The sequence below is a fragment of the Serinus canaria genome, chromosome Z (genome assembly GCF_022539315.1).
Source record: "Serinus canaria isolate serCan28SL12 chromosome Z, serCan2020, whole genome shotgun sequence".
NCBI classification, from domain to species: Eukaryota; Metazoa; Chordata; class Aves; order Passeriformes; family Fringillidae; genus Serinus; species Serinus canaria.
In genome coordinates, this window is record NC_066343.1 from 128357 (window position 1) to 146330 (window position 17974).

Consider the following 17974-nt stretch of genomic DNA (forward strand, 5'->3'; position numbering starts at 1 on the left):
GCATTAATAAGGCCTCTTGGGTAAACCCACAAGTTAATTCAGTTTAAAAAAAAGTGTGTAAAACCAAGTAGTACTTAGAGAAGAGCGAGCACTGTGTAACACATAGTTACTGAGATACAATTTATATATTTAATGTGTGAAAAATAAAGTGCTTTTTATCAGGTCTCAATGCAGGGACACTATAAAACTTTTCAACAACTGTAAAACAAATGGATACATAGAATACTGAATCAAACATACATTAAAACATTGAACATCCTATCTGATTGATGCCCCAAGACATTCCTTCATATACATGGTATATACATATATATTCCTCTTTACTCAATATATTATAACAATATATATAAATTTTGTTAGAGTCTAAAAAAAGAATCGTACAAATATGCAACAAGGATCAAGCACAGAAGTCCAAGACTGACAAAGAATTTGCTATCCCTGCCCACACCATCATCTCCACTCCTGGGAAAGATATGCCAGCGCTCTTTGCTGGGGTGCAGTGCCTCCACATCCTGCAAGGCACTGTGAGCAGCAGCTGTGAAGTTGTCATCGCCAGTGGTGAGTAGATCAAATACACACGAATAAAAATAGATGTCCTTCACAAGCATCTTCTCATGGCATTTGGTGGTGGCTGTTTCCAGTGTATACCCTGACTGGGGATGAGATGCAGCACCCCAAGGAAGCAGCTTTCCCATCACAGGCAATGGCAAGTGGCCACTCGGATCAATACGTTCAGTGGAAGGGCAGCCGTTCACACACAGCTGCAGATCCTGGTTCTCCTCAAAGGCCATGACCAACTCTTGGGGCATGCGAATGGCCAGGGTCAGGTAGTGCCCAAGCTGACGGATATACACTGTGGTTCCGATGTACCTTGCGTGCATCTCAATATATTTGCCATTGACTTTCTCCACAATGTGCAAGCTCCTGGTGTTCTCATCTCCTCCACTTGTTGTGCCATCAACAAAAGCTGCAGGCAAGTCATCAGTCATTGCTTGATATACTTTCTGATCTGTGCAGTCTTGGTATGATTTAAAGATAATAGTTATCTGTGGGGGAGGGAGGAAAAAAGGCAAAGTTAGTGGAAAGAAATCATCATCTCAATCCCTTTTCCATTTTGTAACTGAGTATGTCTGGAACTGCCCACTATCTTAAAACCCGACAGTTGTCCACAATTCATGCCTAAGGAAAACAGCCTATACACATGCTTAAAGCAGTATTTTACTGGATGGCAAATGTTAAATTTGTTTTTTTGTTGGTGTGGAAGTAAGACTATTAGCATGTGGCAACAGCCTTAAGGTCAGGAAAGGAAAAGACTATATTTAATTAAGCGTAACAACTACTGCCTCACAGTTTCTTAACACTTTGGAATGCATCCTGCAATGACAGAGAAGCATAAGGACCGAGTAATTACCGCAATTGTGGCAACTATGGCAAAACCAGAATGAGACAACGCAAAATCAGGGAAAGGTATAATCAGAACCAAGAACAACAACTAGACAAATAACAGCTTAGGGATTCTGGATACATTACTCCTAGGAACTAGGAGCTTTGACACTCTGAGTTCACTGTGCTAGAAAATGTGCCCACAAAAGAAACAATTCAAGACTGAAAGACACTGAAAGATGTGCCTCTGTGATGTTGACTTTCAACATCAAAATCATTAGCATAAAACATATTTTTTTTTTAAGATTAGAACTAGCCTTTTAAACCTTTCTACTTGTTGTAGGTCACAACAAAAGAAAAAACAGGTCTTCCAGTCTTACTTGAAGGGAATAACTAGGCTATATGGCAGACCAAGTTTGGAGTGTCTAGCAGCTTTCCTAAAAAAAAAAATTAGCATGAGAATTCACATCCAGGTATTACAAACAGATATGCTACTTCCTTTAGAGGAAGAATGACTAGAGGGGAATAACTTCTTGAAAAGGTCAAAAGACATTTTGCATCAAGAATAGATATTTTAATAGTTATTTTAATCATTGATTGATTATATTAAATTATTTACAGTCTATGATTTAAGTAGTCTGCTATGAGACTCACATTACTTCAAAACATATCAGAAGGGATTTTTAAACTAAGGTTAAACTTAAAATCTGTTCCACAGCAACCTCACATTTTAGTTTCAATTAACCACCACACTTCTGCACAACTTTCATTTCTGCCTCTCTGTTTTAAAGAGCAAGTGGTTAAATCAAGAGCCAGTTACAAACAATTTGAATAAAAACTCTGCCCTCATTAGCCTCACATCTCTACACCACTTGTGTAAGACATAAGTCTTCCCACCTCTCTCCTTCCATTGCAACAATTTCTTCTTCGGAGTATGCAGACATATCCTAAACAGTATTACATTTATTTTCAATATTTGGTTTATCTCAGGTGGTTGATGCTTTGTCAGTGTTTGTCTCACAACGTGGACACTACTTACTATTTTGACTTCATATGTTCTCACCAGTGCTGACTGGATTTTTCCAATGGTTCTTCCTTGCAATAATCAGTTATACAGCATGAGATGTATCAGCTCTATACCTTGAGACCATCTGTAGTCAAGTAATTTGGTCAGGTGATGATTGTGAACCACAGCCGAGCTGGAATGCTTATGCCCAAAATCCAGAAAAGGCACAAGTCCCCCTGTTGCTGTACAGATGACCTCACAGCTTTGTTCTTAGCAAAGTAAGCTCAGCAACCAGCAGAGAAGAAACTTGAGGACTCCCAAATGATTAGTATTTCTGCATATAATCCAGGCCATAATGCAGTAAAAGACCTTTTATTTTGTGTAACACAGTTTGGATGAAACAGACTTCTATCTCAGCCTGCTCAGACAAAGAAGCATTGCTATTTCCTTAAGCACATTTGCATTGTACTGCCAGGAAAGAATGATTTACACACCTACAGAAGTAAAGTCTCCTTACCACTTGAACAAGCCTGGAGCCAAAAAGAAGTCTCATACTTTTAATGAGGCACTGAACTGGCTGCTTGTATAAATATTTAAGCAAGGCACCTGGCAAAATTTATCAGGAAGCAGTTACCAAATTGCTCTCTCCAGAACTCCCTCATTTACTAGAATGAAATGCACACAATTTCAGAACACAGAGAAGAAATAAGAAGCCTTCACCCTAATTTAAGATTAGCAATAACAATGGATGCTGAATGAGAGCTGAAAGACTATTAGATGAATAAAGGCCTCCATATACATTGCAAGAACACTCTAAACAGAGACCATTAAGATTTTCCAAGGACATACTTGTATTTAAACATTGCAGCTCAACACACTGATTTTTAATATACTATTGTCTGTTGGGTGACATCCATCTAATCCACGCCAAATCAGTAAAACCAGAGTGCTGCATGGGCTTTGCCTTATCACACATTCCTTTATCAGTATCATGCCCTGGTACTAATAGAACCTGTTGCAAAGGGAGATGAAGCAAAATGTCATTGCAGAGCTTTCTAACTTTAAATTCCCAAGGTATCAGAGAGTATTAAAAAGTGAAAATGGTTATTTCTAACAAACTCAACATGTGTTACATATGTTTATGTACCTACAGTATTTTTCACATTCTGTCTGGTTCCCAAGAACTCCTTCACAAAGCAGCTTTTGCAGTACTGTTTACAGACTAGAGATTAGCTACCCTTTCTAAACTTAGGATGGAAAAATCCAAATGCCAAAATCTTCACATAAAGAAAGATCTTTGAAAACTATCAGTGTATCAGCCTTGTTCTTTGGACATATACAGAGGTCTTCTGCAGTGAGGCACCCTGAAAGGTGAAAAGAAAGGTTTCCAGAGGCTTATCTGAGGATACAATAAACAAACATCAGGTATAGTAAGATTACTAAACCAAAGAAATCCCACATATAAAATTTACACATTTCATTCTGGACTTCATCCTCTCACTCCTACTGATGCCAGTACTGATGAGTACACTGCTCAAAAAGCTTTCTTAAATTCCACTGCACATACAAAAACTTTAAAAGATGGTGCTACTGAGCTGTAAAACTATCATTTCTAGAGAAGACCCTAATGTGTTCTTAGAAGGTTTAAGGCTTGTGTGCCTTAAACAAAAACACTTTCAACTCTTGAGTTCTTGTACTTATCTTCCTGTGGGAATCAGACACATAAGGGTTTGATCTGCAGCTGTAGAAGCTTAGCTTGATGAAAAAATACAATACACACAAACTAAGCAGAAAAATCATAAACTTGTATTTCTATAGTTGTAGGTGAGAATATGCCTTAAGTAAGTGAAAAACTGTACTGGTAAGATGGTGAAGGGTTTATAATGTAGGGGTGTGGTTTTATGGAATAAGCTAAGAATTTAAAAGTTATAATAGAAGCATGTGTGTGCCTGTGAGTTAGAAGCCCATTCGATAAAAGTATGCATAGTGCAGTAAAAGTAAGTAAAGGTGACAGGTTAGAAAAGTAGAATAAATCCTCTGGCAACTGTCTATTGGTTTAATAAGTCATATATTGCCTTGTAAGAAAGAAACTTGTGACTACTTTGTGTTACAGCTGACTGCCTGCTCCTCTACATTCTCACAGCCTCTGAGACTTATGTTTATCTGAGCAATAAATTGTTCTTAGCCTGATGGTAGTCCCATCCCTACATTTCTAGCAGCGACAATGGTATCTTCCCCAGTGCCACACTGCAATTACAATGATGAAGGTATCACTATGTTGTTATTTTACTATGCATTTCACAGAATTCTAGAATTGTCTGGGTAGAAAAAGACCTCTAACATCATTAACTTCAACCTTTATTATAACACTGCCAAGCCTGGGGAGGAGTGAGTGAAAAAGTGCCCAGTGGAAAAGGACCTAGGGATGCTAGTTGTTCAGCCGGCTGAACATGAGTCAGAGTGGGCCTAGGGGGCCAAGGAGACCAAGGACATCTTGCCTTGGGTCAGACAAAGTGCAGCCATATGGACCAGGGCAGGACTGTACCTGATACTCAGCACTGCTGAGGTGACACCTCAAATCCTGTGTTGACCCACCAGAAAGACACTGAGGTGCTGGAGCAAGTATGGTATGCTGGGGAAGATCTGAAGCACAGGCCTGATGAATAGAGGCTGAGGGAGCTGGAGGCATTCAGCCTGGAGAAAAGGAAGATCAAGGGAGACCTCACTGCTCTCTACAAGTTTCTAAAAGGAGGTTGAAGCCAGGTGGGAGTCAGTCTCTCCTCTCAAACAGCAAGTGACAGGATGAGAAGAAATGGCCTTAAGCTATGCTGTAAAGATTTAGATGTAATATTAGAGAAAATTTCTTCACTGAAAGAGTTGTCAAGCACTGGAGCAGGCTTCCCAGCCTCTTGAGTCATCATCCTCAAAAATGTTTTAAAGGCATGCAGACACAGCACTTACAGATCACCTTTAGTGGTGGATAGTTCTCAACTGGACTCAATGATCTTAAAGGTCTTTTCAAACCTGAATGATTTTTTGCAGCCTCCAATGAAACTGTAGTATAAAGCTACTTCTAGGTAATAAGACAAATTAATCTCTACATTAAGCAAAATGTCCATAAAGATGAAAAGAATAATAACATGTGACAAGTTACCTGATCCTTCTACTTCTTAAAACATTTAGAACATTTACCTTCCTATTACTTTTTAATTATTTTTCTATTACAGTGTGCTCTCTGTGCAATAATTTTCTGCAAAAATGAAACCGTGCTACAAAAGAGAGATTTAAAGTGTTTTGGCTCTGGGTAAAAGAACATTTATCCCCCAAATTCCTTTACCCTGCTGACAGCACCAGTTCCCAGGTTCTAAGGTTTATACCAAATAAATCACTACAGTAAAAAGCTCTGTAGTTTTTTTCCTTCTCTGTGTCATTAAATTCACTCTCTCACCCTCAAGCTATCTATTATAAAACACCTGGAAATGGAAAACTCCCATTTCTAATTAATGCAAACAAGAAGACACCTCCAAACAAGAAGGAAAGCTTTCCATTGGCAAGCCTAAGCATCTCTACCTCAGTTCCTATTCAGGGGCAATTGTGATATCCAGGGCAGTAATATCCAGAATACCTGTCACAGGCACAAAAGGCTATAAAGACTTTGTACTCCTCCAAATAAAGCCCACAATAAATAAAAATTTAAAAACCTCAATGTTCTATTTAATGCACTATACAATACCCTTCCTACCTGCTCCCTGTAATAGACATTTATTGTCAGGGAATTGCAAAACTCCCTCCAAGACACGGAAGCTCTTTATCTTTATCTACAGCTGCAGAAATCTAACATGAATAATGCCAGTGACCTACTCAAAACACACGCAGGAAGTCTGTCAAAAAGAAAAAAAGAGCTTAAACTTTAACTCAGTTTCCCAGTTACTTGCTGATGATCTCCCTTTTCCATCTGAAAGGCCCTACAATCTTATGCCATAAGCACATCAGGCAAGCTCAAAAAACTGGAGTTTCGAAGTTTCAGCTAGACCACAGAATGTAAAATAGCTCTGCTCATGGTGAAAAACATATGTTATTATGAGTAACACAAATGTGCAAAACACCTACAAACAAACTGTCAAGAGCATTTTTGTAAGTACATAACTCTCACAAGATGTGCTCTTCCAATTAAGGGCTTTAAGGGAACTTTTTCCTGCTTTTCATACTTTCATGCCAGATGGAAGGTGAGGGGTAGGGAGAAACAACATGCATTTATTCCTCACATTCTTACTTGAAGTGTCCTCCTGGCATTCTCTTGTCCTTTACGAACTTACTGGATAGTCCTCAGCCTGCTAGGGTTCCCATAGTCTCTTACATTTTGGAGAGAGAAGAAAACTTCACACATAAGGTTGCCTTAATTATCAACTCCCTTAAAGACTGGTACAGCAGAAAGCTGGGATCAAAGTGAAAAGTACTAACTCCCTACTAGGGCAAGGGAAGGTTTGCATCTTTCAAAAGGACAATGGGCTGATGATTAACCATCCTGTTTCTATGGCTTCTTAACCCACTTCCCCGAAAAATGCCTTCAGGAAAAACCAAATCTTCTACTCGTGTTGTCCTTCCTTTCATTAGGCCTGCTTTAGACAGGACTAATTAGGTTAGTATTTGCTTGGGCTTCTGTACAATTTAAGTTCAGCATATACCTTTGTTTTTATTTCCCATTAAACACCTATTTCAAATATGCGCAATGAAAGAACAGCTAGACTAACAAAAAGGAACAGTCTGAAAACTTTTCATATGATGAAGGTAGAAGACCTGTTGGCATGCTCTCAGCTAGGGATTACTCTATGTAGATAACTGTTACTGAAGTGTAGCTCTTTAGAAGTCATTTAAGCTACCTGGTGGCCAAAACAATTAAAGTACATCCAACAGCAGTCAACCACAGTTAAAATCGAATACTTGCAGAGGAAAATGTTACTGGAGTGAATAAGCTACACAGAAGTAGCATAGCTTAACAGGTCTTTTCTATTTCATTATAGTAGTTTGAGAAATAAGAGTCAAGGGCATGCATTAGACATATTGCATATCTTCTAAGTCACTTGAATATTCAAACAACCTTCCTTGCCTACAACAGGTGTGCTAAATTCTGTTATCTATCAAAAAAAAGAAAAAAATTCAAGGACTGTGGAACTGTTGTGTGGTTTTCAGCTTTATTGTTTTTAGTTCTGTGCTTCAACTTGTTAGTAACGTCCTGTTCTATGTACCCCTACATTATTCCCTAGTTGGTTTCACCTACGTTGTACCAACCCCCTCTTTCTATCCATCACCTTGCTCCTGCCTCTTCTTCCTGACACTTTGATGTCAATCCCTATAATCCTGCTGCTACAGCCTGTCAATCTTGGTAATCTTTGTCCCTTCGTCTAGATTCTTCCATGTCAGTTATCTACTTTCCCTCCTCTTATTAGTTACATCTGTTCTCCTCCCCTCTCCTATTCCATTGGCTATATGATAATTTAGTCCCTCCTTATGCCCCTCCCCAGTTGTTAACCACTGGTTGTTAGGCTGACTCTTCCCCAGAGTCAGCCCCCCCTTTACAAGTTAATGTATCTGTGGTCTCCTTGCTCCTCTGTGCCAGTTCCCTCCCAGTTTCCTTCTTTGTTATCATCTGTGGTCTCCTTCCTCAGGGAAGGAATATAAGCAACTTAGAAACTGCAGCAAGAGCGTCCCTCTCTCCTAAACCACTTCTGCTCCACGAGGATCCCTTTGGTCGCCTGCTCGGCCAGGTCACCAAAGGGGTTCCTACTAGCGGCTGAATTGTCACCCCTGGCCCTAGCCTGTGTCTCAGGCGGGGAGCGGCCACTCGGGGGCGCTCGCCGAGGAAGGGGGTCGGAGCTAGCCGGCAACCAGCACCAGCATCACCCCCTCTCCCGAGATTGGTGCCGCAGCGTCATGCAACATCTAAGTTATATCAGCATTAGAAATATTACTAGTATCATAAACCATAGATCTTGTTTTATTTAATTGCTTCTGCACACTTAGCTGCACTTGGGCAGGGATTACCAGAAGAGAAGAAAAAAATATTTTACCCAAATCACAGGAAAAAAAACCCCAAACCTACTTGAGAATAAATAAAGGCAGAAGGCACACTTTTTTAAATAATGCTTTCCTTCAGTATATACATATATTTACTCCTGGTGTTCTCCTCTTTATCTCTTTGAAAAGACATATACCAGCACCATGTGCTACTATAGTCAATAATTTTTCGAATGTGGCTAAAGTCAAGATCACCTATCAACTACAACCACACCCTAGCCATCCGAACAATTTGTATACAAGAATCTCAACTTTTTCCTCTACTACTATCTGGAACAAGGAAAATAAAGAAAAAATCAGCAGGAGTTTAGCAAAACTGAGCATAAAAGCTTACTGCAGATTATGAAATGGAGTTTTTTTCTTCCACTTTAGAAAAAGCCACTGGAGGAGATTGCAGGAGATAGAAGTCTGTTTTAAAAAGCATACTCACATTAAGTCTCATTCCCTTATTTTATACACCTTTAGAACTCGTTCAAAATGAACTGTTTCTGACACTGGCATAAGTTAAGAAAATGTAATTCTGAACTTTAGTCCAATCTCTGTTCATTCATCCAAGCACTGCCATTACTTCAATACTTCAGAACCCAGCAAACTTAATAGTAAAACTGATTTTCCTATATTAATACTACTGCCCAGCCGACTCCACAGAAGATGTGTAGCCTGTACTCTACTGTGACAGACAACTCCTGCTTCTGACTCCAGTAATTAAGAAAACATACGTCCAGGCTTAACAATACAGTGAAAATTCTCTGGTGGAAATGTCTTGAAGCCGTGTAAACATAGCCTGACGTAGCTTGACAATACAAGAGCTACCCTACTACAATTTTTAAAAAAGCCCTTTTACTCCAGAAGAGATATGTGACAATATCAGCTTCAAATGCATGACTAAGTAATTGATGGGCACACTTGCTACCTGCATTCAGCAGGAAGAGACAAGGACTTTTCTAAAGTTAAAGAAATAGCATCAGTTATTAAATACTAGTGGATATATTCCTATTCAAGACTCCTCAAAGTATCTGAGAGGCGTGCAATTTAAAGTTTTGCCCTCAACAAGGGTTTAATATTCTTGGCACAACTTTAAGGCCACTCCTTGTTTAGTAAAGCTGAGGTACTAAGTCCTTGTCACAAACATTTATCTTGCTACCTCCTCTCAGTTCTCTGCAGTTCACCCTCTTGTTTTGGCTCTGAATCATCAGTGTTTTGGTAACCAGTTTTTTGAGCCAGTCTCAGTATTGTCTGTTTTCTACTGTTTTAGCTGTGAAGTTTAGAAAATTAATAAAAAGCAGACACATACATTCTTTCCATCTTTAAATTCCCTTCCAACACAAAGCATTGTATGATTTTTTAAACTTCTAATTAGTGCAGAGGCAGTCACAGATGTACAATAATTAATAACTATTTTAAAGTGTTACATCAGTATCATTACAGGCTTGCATGGAGATACGCACAGGTTTTCTTGTCTTAAGTAGGAACAGAGGGAAGAAAAGAACCTATTTTGTTTGCTCATTAAGATGCTAAGAGTTTTACTTTTTTATACTACTGCATAGAAGATTTTCAAGCTAATATACTTCTTCACTGTTAAGGGCTAAATGACTTAACTGTTTTGGTCTTTTATTTCTGCATGCATGCACAGTGCACAAAAATAATCTGTACCTTATTTGTAGCAGTAGCGCTGGATCCTGGGACCACAGGCACATTGGTCACTTGCACTGATAAGTATTTATTGTCTATGAGGGGCCAAGCGCCTTCCACTTTGCATGTCTGGAAGCGGTCTTTAAAAGTCCTCAGATGAGGATCCCCAAACAAGCCACAAAACAAGTACGTAGGAGGAGGTGTCTTCTCTCCCCTTTGATGTTCTCTTGCTTCTGTGTGGCCACTGTAATTGCAAGGATCATGGGTCATTTCAGAGTTGGTGGAGGATGTGGGTCCAGTTTTGGTACAGTTTCTCTGGGTCATGAGATCACTGATCCCAAGCACTGCAGAATGGTAGACTAGGTTTCCACGGCATACTTTGGAATTGCGATAGGTACACACAGAGTATGCCCGCAGGGCCTTGCAGAATTCCAAATCAAAGTCCTCAAGAGCTGTGTTTAGATGTGAAGTAAAGGACACAAAATCAGTGGTGCACTTCTGGATTCCACAAGATGTGTGCAGCTTACAGTCACCTAAGCATGAAATAAACAGCAGAAAGACATGAAGCAAACCTCCTGGGTGGCAAAACCCCTTTCCACTCCCACAAGTACCATAGAAAACAAAAGAAACGAAAAAGTGCTCACCCATTAGGGAAACACTGCATTTTAGAAAAAAAGAGGTTGAAAGATAGCAAGATAACAATGGAGACTATTTCAGAGGCTGACAGGACTCATGATGTCTTAATCCATTACCTCATATTGTCTAGATGAAAATTAAGAGCACTAAGTCCTGTCAAGTACAAGCCAAACATTTCTTTCTAGATACCAAGGTGATGATGCAATTCTGTGTTTAAATTAATCACTTAGTCAGTAAGGAAGTCTCCATTTAGTTTTTAAGTGCTTTACACAATTTACTGAATTTTTATATAGAATTCTGTCCCTCCAAAGGCAACAATGCAATGTTGTTTAGACATTGTATAGATGTTAGACATGTCGAATGTCTAAAAATGTTTAGACAAAAACTAGACTGAATAAAGCAAAAACCAAGTTCTCTTCTTGAACCAGGGCGGGGAAGAATGGGTAGGTAAGTGGACAAGCAGTTTGCTTTATTTCCCTGGCACTGCCATAGCTAAAGCTTCACTGCTCATTTTTGCAACTAAAGCACAAAAAAACCCAGTTGTCTGAAGTGCAAGTTTTCAGCTAACGCACCTGTACATTGCAGTAGCTGTACCTTTCAGAGCACAATTCAGTAATAAGACAGGGGGGAGAGAAACTCTCTCCCACAAAAGCAAACCAGACAGATTTTATCTGATTACCTGATTTTCATAAAAAAGCAGTTAACATCCTTGCAAGCAAACCGAAGTTTTAGTTTTCTCCTCCACAGTTCTCACACATATGATCTGAAATCCTTCCAGATTCTCATGGCAGTTAGCAGCTTTCTGAAGGTACCTTTTACCAAAGAACTTACAAGGGGCAAAAATTAAATGAACAAGACAAACTAAGGGCAACAGAACCACTTTTCACACAGGTTAGAACCAGGAGGACCCCAATCGAGGAGAGATCACATTTCCTGCCATCCAAAGAGAAAATGGACCTTCATAAAGAATAGGTGCACAACTTCATGTAACAGCTGTCCAAGCCTGCAAAACTATCTATGAAAATTATCTGTGGGAACATTTATCTGTCATAAAGCAGGTTTTGAATACCACAAAGATGCATGGAAGAATTTTAAAAAAAGGGAAAAAACATATGAGAAACTCCTGAGCCATGAGAAGTGGAAAATAGGTTGAATAACAATATTTTTCATTTTTAAATAGCTGTTTTTGGCAATGCACCCAGTGATAAGAGGATATCAGCAATTTTTTTTTCTGCCCCTTAGCTGACCTTCCTGAGTCAGTATTTACGTGACTTACTCTGAATACCCAAACCATGAATTTATAAGAGCAATATGTTTTGCCAGTGATGTGTAGCTAACACAAATCTGTCAAAATCCCAAGACAACATAGGAATGAGGAATTCCTCACCTACAGCTGAAAATTTCTTTTTGCAAGCCATACACACCTTTGCAGAATACAGAAAAAAAACCCTGACAACAATCAACTTCTGTATTTTCAGATATACAAAAAAGACCCATGCCAAGCAAAATGACAGAGGGAATACTGGGTTTAGAGCCAGACTTTCAAAGCATCAAAACTTTTATTTCCCTTCAGTTGTATTCATAATATTATTTTAATAAAAAATAAATCAGACTAGCTGAGCAAATCTGTCAAGTTATCAAACAGTCCAATAAATCACAGAATCACAGAATTTTTAGGGCTGGAAGGGACCTCTGGGGAACATCTAGTCCAACCCCTCCTGCCAAGGCAGGATCTCTCGGACCAGGTGACACAGGAACGTGTCCAGGTAGGATTTGAATGTCTCGAGAGAGGGAAACCCCATGACTTCTCTGCCAGCCTGTTCCAGTGCTCTGCTACTCCTAATGCAAAGAAGTTCTTCCTAATGTTGAGGTGAAGCTTTTTGTGTTTCAGTTTATAGCCATTGTTCCTCTTCCTGTCGCTCGGTACCAGTGAAGAAATCTGGCACCATGCTCTCGGATGGAGATATTTATACGCATTAACAAGATCCCCTCTCAGTCCTCTCTCCTCTGGACTACACAGGCCCAGCTCGCGAATCCCTCCTCATGAAAGGCTCTACCGGTCAGTAAAGGACCCGCCAGCATCTCGCGTCTGCGCGCACACGGCTGCGCTCCTGTCCCTCCCAGCCCCACACTTCCAGTACCTGCGCGAAGCAGCAGGAGCCCCAGTGCGGCGAGCAGCCGCCGAAAAGCGGCGAGGGGCGCCTCAGCCCTGGGGGCGCGGGAGGGTACAGCGCTCCCCATGCCCGGCCATGCAGGTCGCCGGGCCGGCGGCAGGACGACGCCACGGCATGAGGCGGCGGCGGCGCGGGCGGGCGGACGACGTTTTCCACGATGCCTCCCCCCTCCTCTTCCAGCTCCCGCGGTGCTACCGCAGCTACGGCAGCGGGGCGTGACGCGACGGGCACAAAGGAACGGACCCCCGATGGGCGGGGGGGGTGGACACTGGCGGCGGCGCCTGCGGCGCCGCTCCCGCTGCGCCGCCTCCTATTGGCTACCTGAGCTATCCGTCACGGCTGGCGCCGGCGCCCGACGCCCCCTGACGGCAACGACCCGCCCACTGCGGGCCCCGCCCCCGCCGCGTCACTGACGGCTGAGTGCGCCCGCCCAAAGAGCTGCGTCCCTGAGACGGGACGGGTCGGGAGAGGTCATCAGGGGGCATTTCCGGGACAGGGCAGGGAACAGCGCCGGGATAGGAATGGAAACCCCCCGGAACTGGGTGGGGAACACCGCCAAGAGAAGAGAGGGAGCCCAGCCGGGATAGGTCAGGAACACCAAAGGGATAAGAAAGGGGGCACCGCCAGGAGAGGGCAGGCGATGGCTAAGACCTCCGGCGCAGACAGGGGACACGGCCGGAGAGGGCAAATGGCAACACCGGTGGACTCTACTGGGAACAGGGCAGATGGTGGGTGACAGAGCACCGAGACAGAGCAGGGGACATCACCGGGGTGAGAATTAGGAAAAGAATCTGCAGGAAAAGATAAATGCCATCATGTCAGGATATTTTTTGAGCATCCAAACGTAAATTTGAATATGTCATTAAGAAAGTAACAGGAGGAACTACAGCACATCTCAGATGTAAGTAAAAATACTGCTTTCAGTATTTTTACTTACATGTTTGTTTTTTCAATCTATTTGATTGAAAAATACTTGTTTACTTACATCTGTTTGTTTTTTCAATCTATTTCTCCTTTTTAGCAAACATATTTCATACTGCTAAGACTAGACTGGCTGGGGTTCAGTAGGGCCAGGTGCTGGGTCCTGCCATTGGGTCACAATGCCTGCTGTGCTGCTGGCTGGGGAAGTGGCTGGAAGGCTACATGGGGAAAAGTGCCTGGGCATTCTGGCTGGCAGAGCTGAACATGAGCCAGCATAGACCCAGGAGGCCAAGAAGGCCAATGGCATCCTGGCTTGGGTCAGCAGTAGTGTGGCAAGCAGGACGTCCCCCTGTACTCACGACTGGTGATGTCACACTTCAAATCCTTTGTTTAGTTTTGGTCTGCTCACATCCAGAAAGACATTGAGGTACTGGAGAGAATCCAGAGGAGAGAAACAAACCCTGGTGAAGGGCCTGAAGCACAAGCCCTCTGAGAAGCAGCTGAGGGAGCTGGGGGCATTCAGCCTGCGGGAAAGGAGGATGACTTTCTTGCTCTTTACAACTCCTTGAGAGGAGGTTGTTGCCAAGTGGGGATGGGTCTCCTGCTATGTCTCAAATGAAAGGACAACTGAAAATGGTGTTAAGTTGCACCAAGGAACCAGCATTGGTGATTCTGTGATATGGTTCTTCGGGAAAAGCATGGACAATGTACAAAATACTGTACACAAATAAGAAAACCATAAATAGAAAACAGACAAACTGATTCCCTTGGTTTTCTCTTTATTAGAAAGTTTCTGGAAAATAAATACCCCATAAACTGTTCATTTTATCAACCACATCAGAAAAAACCCCAACCAACCAACCAAAACCCCCAAACCCCAGCAAAAATCTGAGCTTAAATAGCCATTAAAACTAATGTAAATTGCCACAACCTAGAAAGCCCTTTAGTTTTCTCCTGTAGGTCACATAGTATTCATTAATCTAGCTGGAGCTCTGAGAACTATCATCTTTGGTTTCCTTTTTCTTCAGTGCTTTTAGAGAAATATTTCTGCTGTTCACTTCTAAGAGACAACACTCTTCCTTTTAATTTCATATTGCTCTAATTTAATTTTTATAATGTAGTAACAGCTACTTGCATTCCTTGGAGCTGTCTTTGACTGTGACATTGTCACAGCACGGGTACATGTACATGCTTCTTTTGGAGGCTCATAGAACCTCACCCTGTCTGTTCTCCCTCTGTTCCAGAAGTTGAGTAGCTGTATTAGTGCAGATGATTTCCTGTCTATCTTCTGTCTCAAAGGGGTTTATCCTCACAAGATCCATGCCACAGCAACACGCCTGGCCACAGGCTTTGTTTGGGTTCTGGCTGAACTGTGGCTATATCTGAGCAGAGGCAGAATTTTCTCATGCTGAACTACATAGTATACAAAGTTCTACAGCCTTAGATGTTCATGATCTTGTTCTTACCATTTAGCTCTATAAATAGCTTACCTAAGAAGATACTTCATTACAGGTCATACAGCATATTTCTTTTCTCTTAGGATCTAATATTGTTACCTACTATGGACTTTTTTTGCTGGAGCAAAAAGTACAAAGAAAACAATAGAACTGACAGGGTGATATATATATAATTATGTTCCCTTAACTAGTGCTGATTCATTCTACAAGCATAGCTACTGATTTATGTAACCAGATTATGTTCTCCTATATCGTGCTGCTTTATGTAAATCAGAACTAAAACTGAGTGCTTTTACCTGTATCAAGAAATTTTTGTCATGATCTATAATATTCCTGAAGATTTTTAAAGCATTCAAATACCCAGCTAATGCAGTAAAAATTCCCTGGGAGTAGGAGAATGGAGAGCTTGTAAGGGGTTTTAGAAGCTGAGGCAAATCTCTGTATTCTTTGTCTGAAACTGTCTGAAAAGTGCTCAGGGCCATATTTTAAAAATAATTTCTCAGAGAGTACACAAATCTACAAATACATTGTGGACCGCACAAAGAATCTCTTGGACTCCAAAGTAGTAACAGGTGTAAATATACCTGAAGAGTTAATACACAGGATGTGGGGTTGATTTATGTTCATCTGCTTATTGTGTGAGAAAATAGTGGTGGCCTGAAAGAAATAAGATGTCCTCTTGGATTGGGGGTTTCTTTCCCTTTCTCAAAGTTACACTTGGAATTGTAGCTTTCCTTAGCAGGCCCTTGCAGTGAGTTTTCCCTGAATGTGTGGCTCCACTACCTATCCAAACCCTACAGTTTCTTTCCCTGCCTTTTTGGAACTGCGGGATCTGTGGGGCATGCCTGCCTATTTTCCCCCAGCCCCTATTGCCAAAATCCTCCTGGATCCTAAGGTGCACATCTGCTAATTGCTTCAAATACCACAATTCAATACCCCATTCAGTTTAAAAATTTCTTTGATTATACAATGCTTGCAACCGTGGTGCAGCCAGTTTCATTTAAGAGCTTACTACAGATTGGTACAAATGCTCTGACCATATATAAAGATACAAATATCACTTTCAGTTCATACAATCAAATGTATTGCAGGTTACAAAGTAATGCCTACATATGTATATATACAAAGAGACAAAAATCAACTGAACTATCTAAACATCCACAAAGCAATAACTAAACTATCACAATGAATCATGTGAGACTCTGTAGTGGTTTGAATTTTTTTTTTTTTTTGATTCCTTGTTAAGTTGTTTGTCTTGTTTTACCTCCATGTTCTCCCCGAGTTGGTTTACTCTTGGGTTTACCCTCCCTCAAAGCTGTCCCTCATGCCATTCCCTGCCTCTTGTTCCAGCTCTTTCCCTGCCTGTCAAGGAAACCCAGCCCTTGATTCCCAAACCTTCTCTGCCACCTTAACCTCAGGCCAATCCCTGTCTGCAACACCCATTTGGAATTCCCCTACTCCTTGAAGCCCCATTGGCCCATGTGACCCATCTTCTCCATCCTCCTACCCCAGTTGGCCCCAGACACTTGTAATCCCCTCATTCCTCCCCTGAGGATTCCCTATTGGTTAGCTGTTTGTATCCACCCCCTGAATTGTATCTGTACAAAACCCCTTGGACAATACAGCGAGGGGCTTTTTGTCCTGCTCCCTTCACCTGGAATAAACCTTGCTCCTTGTGGAATCTCAAAACAGAGAGCCTCTTCCTTTTCTCCTCTGCCTGGTCCCTGTTGTGGCTTGTGTCTTGCACCTTAGAGCAAGTGGCTCTAAAGGTTCTGCCTCTGGTAAATCCTCACACTGAGGCAGTTCCCCATTCCTGGTGTGGTGCTGGAGTTCTGAGGGCTAGTCTGGGTTCCAGCAGCCACCTCAAGATTCCATTTTTTTAATGCAGGAAAAAAGCCCATTCTTCATTCACTCAACACATTTTTACACAGTTTTTACAGACCTTGTGTGCAATTTTAATTGGTTAATAGCTTTCTTGATAATTACTCTGCTGGTTAGTAAAAGGTATTTTACTTGTCCATCAAATCTCTCTATTTTTAAATTGTTTATATATCTTCTTTGCTAAGTCTCTGGAATAGATTTAATGTTTATGCAGGTGCTAGTTGTTTTTTCACCCAGGAATAGATTATTATGTTAATGAACTATTCATACCAAGATTGTTTTTGCAAGGGAACTTGAAGTACTAGGTGCACTTACAAGAAATGACTGGCTAGCCGTCGATCTAGTAGAGCAGGCCTGATTTTATGAGGCTTTTCTTCCATAATTTTTCTACCTGACTTCACACTAAATTGTACAACTCTACACAGCTTTACATGGAACTCCATACATATATAAGCATAACAATCTATGGTATATAAATATATTGACATCTGTGTAAATATAACAATTTACATGGTGAGCTTGTGCATAAATATGTAGATACTAAAGTACCTACCTAAATCTCTGTATACTGTAACTAAGTAAGTATAATGGTATATAATTTGAAAAACAACTCTTGACATATAGAAACATAGGTATAGAAACATAGAAACATAGCTGAGTATAGATATAGAGAGAACACAATATAGACAGAACCCAGCTGGCACATTTCCCCATGATTTCCCTCAGTCGCTTCCTCCTGTGCAGAACAGTCCTTCTGGAAACAGAGCAGACAGAGATTTAGGAAGCAAAGGAAATAATGAGTCATCTCC

The 17974-nt window shown here is 41.2% G+C and overlaps 1 protein-coding gene across 1 annotated transcript; it reads right to left on the bottom strand.

Moving 5' to 3' along the window:
* Window positions 1-298: 298 nt before the first annotated feature.
* On the bottom strand, window positions 299-13186 carry RGMB (repulsive guidance molecule BMP co-receptor b). The gene is made up of 3 exons (XM_009095767.4): window positions 12874-13186; window positions 10118-10629; window positions 299-1046 (listed from the first exon to the last, which is right to left on the bottom strand). Exons 1-3 carry the CDS (start codon window positions 12971-12973, stop codon window positions 357-359), a joined length of 1302 nt encoding a protein of 433 aa, XP_009094015.1. The 5' UTR covers window positions 12974-13186; the 3' UTR covers window positions 299-356.
* Between the last annotated feature and the right edge of the window lie 4788 nt (window positions 13187-17974).